Source organism: Corapipo altera, unplaced genomic scaffold (assembly GCF_003945725.1).
Source record: "Corapipo altera isolate COAL_440 unplaced genomic scaffold, ASM394572v1 181b, whole genome shotgun sequence".
Taxonomy (NCBI): domain Eukaryota; kingdom Metazoa; phylum Chordata; class Aves; order Passeriformes; family Pipridae; genus Corapipo; species Corapipo altera.
In genome coordinates, this window is record NW_020884963.1 from 141,143 (window position 1) to 147,142 (window position 6,000).

At 46.0% G+C, this 6,000-nt stretch overlaps 2 protein-coding genes across 2 annotated transcripts in view; both read right to left on the reverse strand.

Moving 5' to 3' along the window:
* RFFL (ring finger and FYVE like domain containing E3 ubiquitin protein ligase) overlaps window positions 1-1,750 on the reverse strand; it is a 24,301-nt gene extending 22,551 nt beyond the window's left edge. Inside the window, exon 1 of the mRNA XM_027664532.1 lies at window positions 1,588-1,750. Within this exon, the coding sequence (XP_027520333.1) occupies window positions 1,588-1,639 (52 nt within the window). The 5' untranslated portion in view covers window positions 1,640-1,750. The remainder of the gene's footprint in view (window positions 1-1,587) is intronic.
* Window positions 1-6,000, reverse strand: part of RAD51D (RAD51 paralog D) — a 21,853-nt gene that overhangs the window by 5,053 nt on the left and 10,800 nt on the right. Inside the window, exon 13 of the transcript XR_003531106.1 lies at window positions 2,496-2,573. The gene's annotated coding sequence lies outside the window, so the exon portion shown is untranslated. The remainder of the gene's footprint in view (window positions 1-2,495; window positions 2,574-6,000) is intronic.

Sequence of the window (6,000 nt, forward strand, 5' to 3'; positions counted from 1 at the left end):
GGACAAACCAAAACGGTGAAACCGTGTGAGAGGTGCAGTGTGTCATCTCCAAAATACACACACTGGAAACCCTGAAAGAGGTTTTCACCCACAGACTTCAGAGATGGTATCAGCACCATTCAGGACCATCAGATAAAGCCATTTGCAGACTGAAGATGTCCCTGAAGGCAGGCACAGGCACATTAAAAAATGCTGCAAGTATTTTGTATTTAAGGGTGTTATTTTACCACACACAAGTAGTCATTTACTGGTGCTTTGAATTCCAACTGCACTCTTGTAGGCACTGGAAGTCACCCCTGAAGCCCAGCAGAGAGCTGAACTACATATTTCAATTCTTTTCAGGAATTCCTTCCTTCACTCACAATGACATTCTTGACTTCAGTACTTCCATGGCAAAAACCTGTCTGTGATTGTCTTCAAGTCAGAGAAGCAGGTAACAAGAAGTATAAACAGCAGGAATAGAGAAATAGTTTGTCAAAAAGGAGGCTGAGGTGCTGGGCTTTATTTTTATTAAATACCTGCTTCAGCTCCCTCTTGTTTCTCTTCTGCATAAGACACAGGATCTTATTCCTCCTACCCCAGAGCCCTTTGCACAGCGACAGTGAGGTCTGACTAAGCTGCCAAGGATCCCCTGCAACAACTGATAAGCCTTTCCATCCCAGGAACAGAAGGGATGAATTATGCAAGGTATCAGCCTCTGACTGGCAGAAACCTGTGCCCTGAGCTCCCAGAGCATGAATCACTCCCTGCATAAACACCGGCTTCGATTTCTACTTTTTTGATTATACAGTCAAAAGGGACCTTGAAACCCACACTTTATTTGGAATCCGAAAAATAAACTGTTTCCAAACTACTCTGCAATGCTTGTGCAAGGGCCTCAAGACAGGCAGGGATTTGGGCAGCTGTGCCACCAGCCACAGAAGCTGCATTTTAGAACTCGCCCTTCTCTGGAACAATTGGAACTTTCTCCAGGCCGAAGTCTGCACACAGAGCTCAGTGTTTCCCTGTGAGCACACAACAGCTTCATTATTGTTTAACTACCAAAAACCAGCTCCAACAATCTATCAAAGCTTGACATTTTATCCCTCTCTGCTGCTAGCCCACAGTCCTGGGCATATACAGGATTCAATAAGAAAAGTTATTTTGTTAATCTAAACAGAGAAACACTTCCCTTCTCTTAACCATTAATTCGCCATTTTTAAAACCTGTTCCTCCTCCAGATTAACAGATCCAAGTATTTACAAAGAAATCCATTCCACCAGATGAACCAAAGCTACTTTTCAAGATATGTATAAAACAAATTCAAAGGCAATCCCATGGAGCAGGAATTCCTCAGTGCCTCAGAGCAGCAGTACCACTTGTGGTTCCAGCCCAGCCCCGATTATTTTAACACCAAACTCGAGCATCATTAACTTGCTGCTCATCACCCTCCGTGCCCAGGAATGGCACTGCTGGGCAGTTTCCCAAATAACCATGGCTCAGGCACAGGAACACCAACACATCCATGGAAAGAAACTTATCAACACATGATGCAACCTCAAACTCTGTTTGAGTGTCCTCAAACACAGCGCTGGGGAAATTCCTCACCTGAGCGACTCCACCAGCCCCAGGCTCGGGGTGAAGGACACGAGGGAGCCATGCACAGATGCCAACAGTCCTTTCTCTCTGAGCAAGGTATTCTGACATCAGCAAAAAGTGGTGTCACATCCAGTTTCAGTCCAGACTTCCATGGGTTTCTGGCTCATTTGGGGAAAAGCCAAACCAATAAAAGCTCGTGCACACACCGAGTGGTGTGGGGACTCAGTGGTGCCACTTGTGACACTGCAATTTGAAATCATCCATGTGTGAATACACAATATGATGCCCAAAGGAACTATCCTTCTGCAACAGAGGTTACTATGACACAAGCTATTCCCAAAGGAGAGTATTTTAAATTTGCCTGTTTAAAATCTCGCTTAACATCAGCCTAAATGAAAAGATTCCAAGCATGTGCTGTTAAAGTGTATTCTTATAAGCACATCCCACAACCTTCTGAATTTAAATAAAAATGTGGCAGCATTAATTAAATTAATATTTTAGTCTCCACTGAAATAAAATGTGGGAATTCCTATTCCAAGACTGTTTGGCAGAGGAGCCAGAGGGCATTAAGAGAAAAAAGCCTGACTAATATCTTGGAGTAAAGTGAAAACTTCAAGAGCAATTAATGGGAAGAATTTGTAAATTTTACAGACACTGAGAAGAATAAACAGCATCTCAGAAAACAACACTTCTTTTTAAAGAAATTCCCTTACAGGAACATAAATTTAACAAGCCAAAAGGCCTTTCAGAGGTTAGAATGAGCCCCCTCAGTTCTGGGGAAACTGGCTGAGAAAGAAGGGGAAAACCAATACAAAATGTGAACTCTTGATCTGACAGTCACACTCTTGGTTTCCTAAGGAAAGTGATAACTTGTCAACCTTGCTGAAGAGTGAATAATTGGCTTTGGAAGCACATACCATCAGGGGGTTAGAAGCCTTGGCATGCAGAGGAGTCCTGGTCCTGACATCAGCTCAGCAGTGTCGGGATTCTCCCACCTGTGAAACAGAGATGACACTTATTCCCCTGTGAAGCATTTCCATTTCCATCAGAGCCAGCTGATGGAAGTTCACACTGCTAATTTCTGGCTTCTTGTAATGACAGTTAAAGGGAAGGAAAACAGGCTTGATATGGGGAGCCACAGGCAGGTGCTATCAAGGCTAATGACTGGAATTAGGGGAGCAGGAGCCAGGCTGGGGTGAGGCCGTGGAAGTGCAGAGCACAAAGCACAGGCAAGGAACAGCAGCACAGACCTCACTGGCTGCACCACTGCCCCCAGAGTTCAATCCAGACTCCAGCAACCAGCCCAGCCTGACAGCAACATCCAGGTAATTTAAAGCCAGGCTATGCTTGTAGTCAGAGCTCAGACCAGAGGGAAGTACTGAGTTCCCTCAGTTTGGCTGCCAGGCACCCACAGGTCCTCTTTTCCTTGCTCAGCAGCAGGTCACACACAGTTGTGTCCAAAAAAGGGACATGAACACACACTTATCTGCACCTCACATTATCCTGCTGCCTGCAACGTGTTTATTAAGCACCAAGTACTTGGTTCAAGGTACTTCCTGATTTTCTTATCTTTGGATCGTGCTCTGTATCCCTCAGGACTGGTCAGGGGGTTTAGAGAAGAGTTGGAGGTGGATGATCTTTAAGGTTCCTTCCAGCTCAATCCATTCAGAGATTCTATAGCTTACATACCTGTGAAAACACATTCTTTCTCTCAGGGACAGGAAAGCAGCCTAACAGTAATTAAGCACAATTTTTTTCTGCATGTATCACATGAAACCAACACACCCCAGGTGAGGAGAGCATTTTACCTGGCTAGACTTAGCCAGCTAAGCTGGTCCTGGGTCAGGACCTAGCTGCAGTCCTGGGTCAGACACAGCCTGCCCAGCTCCACTGCTCCCTCAGCAAGCCAGAGCCAGGTAGAGATACAGGAACACCAGAGCAGCCCCTGGAAATCTGCTTCCACTCTTCCACCAGGCTCAAAGTCCAAAGTCCACTGGCTCAAAGTCCAAAGCACAGGTTTAATGACCCTTTATAGACAGAACTAGGAGGTCAGCTCAAATCATGCCCCAGCCGGACTGAGGAGTTTACAATCTCAGCTGTTATTAACAACCAACCGTGGTAGGAAGTTGCACAACAGCAAGTGAAAATTACACGATTCAACAAACAAACAAGCAAACAAAACAACACAAACCCACACTGAAGTCAACCACAACAAAGAGAAAACTGAAGACCTGAAGAAAAGAAGGCAGATTTCAGTCATAAACACAACTAGTGAGCACCAACCCCCACTAAAAAATCATCTATATTATTCCTTGCAGAGTATTGCATTCAGGTCTCATTTTAGGAGCCCAATCACATGGGCCAATGAGAAAGACTGAGAGCCAGCCTACATTTCCTACTCTACAATTAAACACAATACTTAAATGATGGCTTTAAAACTAACCCAATTCAGCAAAAACTTGAGCAATTAAGCATTAATCCATGAACACCACTGTCAAGGCAATCAGCTTTTCATTAAAAGTTCAGTTGCTCCAGCTGAGTGGATCTGCAGACACACGGAGAGCCAGGTAACTCTGCTCCAGGATTCCCAGCACCAGAGAGAACTGCCCAGAATGGGAAACACAACAGCCCAAGGTGATTGTGTGGTTTCATTAAACCTAACTGTGCCACCAAAAGCAATTATGATTACAAAGAATGACTACAAGACCCTCCTCCCCATCACTGTGGACACATGTGTTAAGGAGATTCAGTATTGGATGAGTGGAGGGAGGGAAACCCAAGGAACTGGAATTTGTAAGAAACATTTAAAGCTCACAGCTTTCTGCTCCACTCCTCAGCTCTGGAAAAACAAGCTCACAGTGAAAAGACAAAGGGTTAAAACTCTTTGTTTATGTAATCATGTATATGCCTAAATGATCATTTATCTTAAAATGTGAGCTTCGGAGTTTTGAAATGCAACCCACTACAGTGTGAACACAGCGAAATGCCAACTTGTAATGCACCTGTCATTCCCCATCCTGATGGCATGGAGAGCTAGCAAAGCTTTTTGTAGATCCATAAAGTGCTCTACCAATTCCATAGCCAGGTCAGAAAGAACAGAAAACTACCACAAGTCCCTCCACTGCTGTGAAACAAACAGTTCTCCAAACCCAAGATCACGTCCCGTGCTCCCCACGGAAGACTCGCTGCGTGTCAGAGAACAGGAAGTGAGCTCAAATGAAACAGAAATAAACTCCTTCTGCCTTACCCAACTAAACATTACCCTGGGGACAGCTTAATCAAAGAGCCATAAAACTAACCCACTCCTATCTGCCCTTAGTGTTACACTTGGCTCTACAGTACCTAAGTACACCTGGCTGTCCTTGCAGCGTCTGAAAACACGAGAAACTCTGGAGCGCAGCTGGTTATTTATCACACAGTCCATCCTCAGCCTTTTTGTCAAGTCCCTGATGTGAGGAGGCTCAGACAGGACAGTGTGCATGTTCTCACTGCAGAGCTGACCTTTATTAACCTGCACTCACTGAAACACTGGTAAGAAACCGATGGGAGGATGAGTCAATACTTTCCCCACAGGAAACACCTTGACCTGCTTACAGGAACAAACTGCTCTGAAGGACGCTCGAGTACTTTTATTTTCTGAACTCCTTTTGCTCTCTGTGGCAAAGGAAGGGCTTGCTCAGCTTTCACTTTGCTGTACCCCCCCCCAGCTTTGAGCAAAAAGTGAGCAGAGAAGAAAATAACTTGGGTCCTTGACACCAAATTACACCTTAGACATGCTAAGATGCAAAGAGACAACAATTTACACAAAGAGCTCTACAGAAGGCTGGTGCTTAACCAGAATTCCTCAGCTCTCATAACAATTTGAGCAGAACAACCTACTAAACACCTCTTGGTGTGCCCTTGGGAGCACAACTCAGAAAAGGGATGAGTTGCTCAATGCCACTTTTTAAACAAGAAAAAAGAGGCTGCACCAGAGTCCCACTCACCTTCATTAGCGAAACCCTGGAAGCGCTCCCTGTGAAGAAGCCCCTTTCCCCCATCTCCCCAAAACTAAACCCAGGTGCTACAACCTTTCCCCAAAACTAAACCCACACTGCAGCCTCTCCCTGCCCCCCTCACCTGTCCAGGCCTGAGCATCCTCATTCCCCCTGCCTCATGGCCCCCCAAGTCCTGGCAGCCCCTCCTGCCCCATGTCCCCCCACACGTGCCAACAGCTCAATCCAGAGCCATTCCCTCACCCCACAGCCCCTGGATAACCCCCAGGGGCAACTCCACTGCCTCAAGGCCCTACCCTTTGCCCTGTGCACCCTCCCTACCCTGACACCCCCAAAACCCTGACAATCCTCCACTGCCCCACAGCCCCAAACCTGGCAGCCCCCCAAACCCTGGCAGCTCCTCCCAACCTTCACACACCTATTCCTC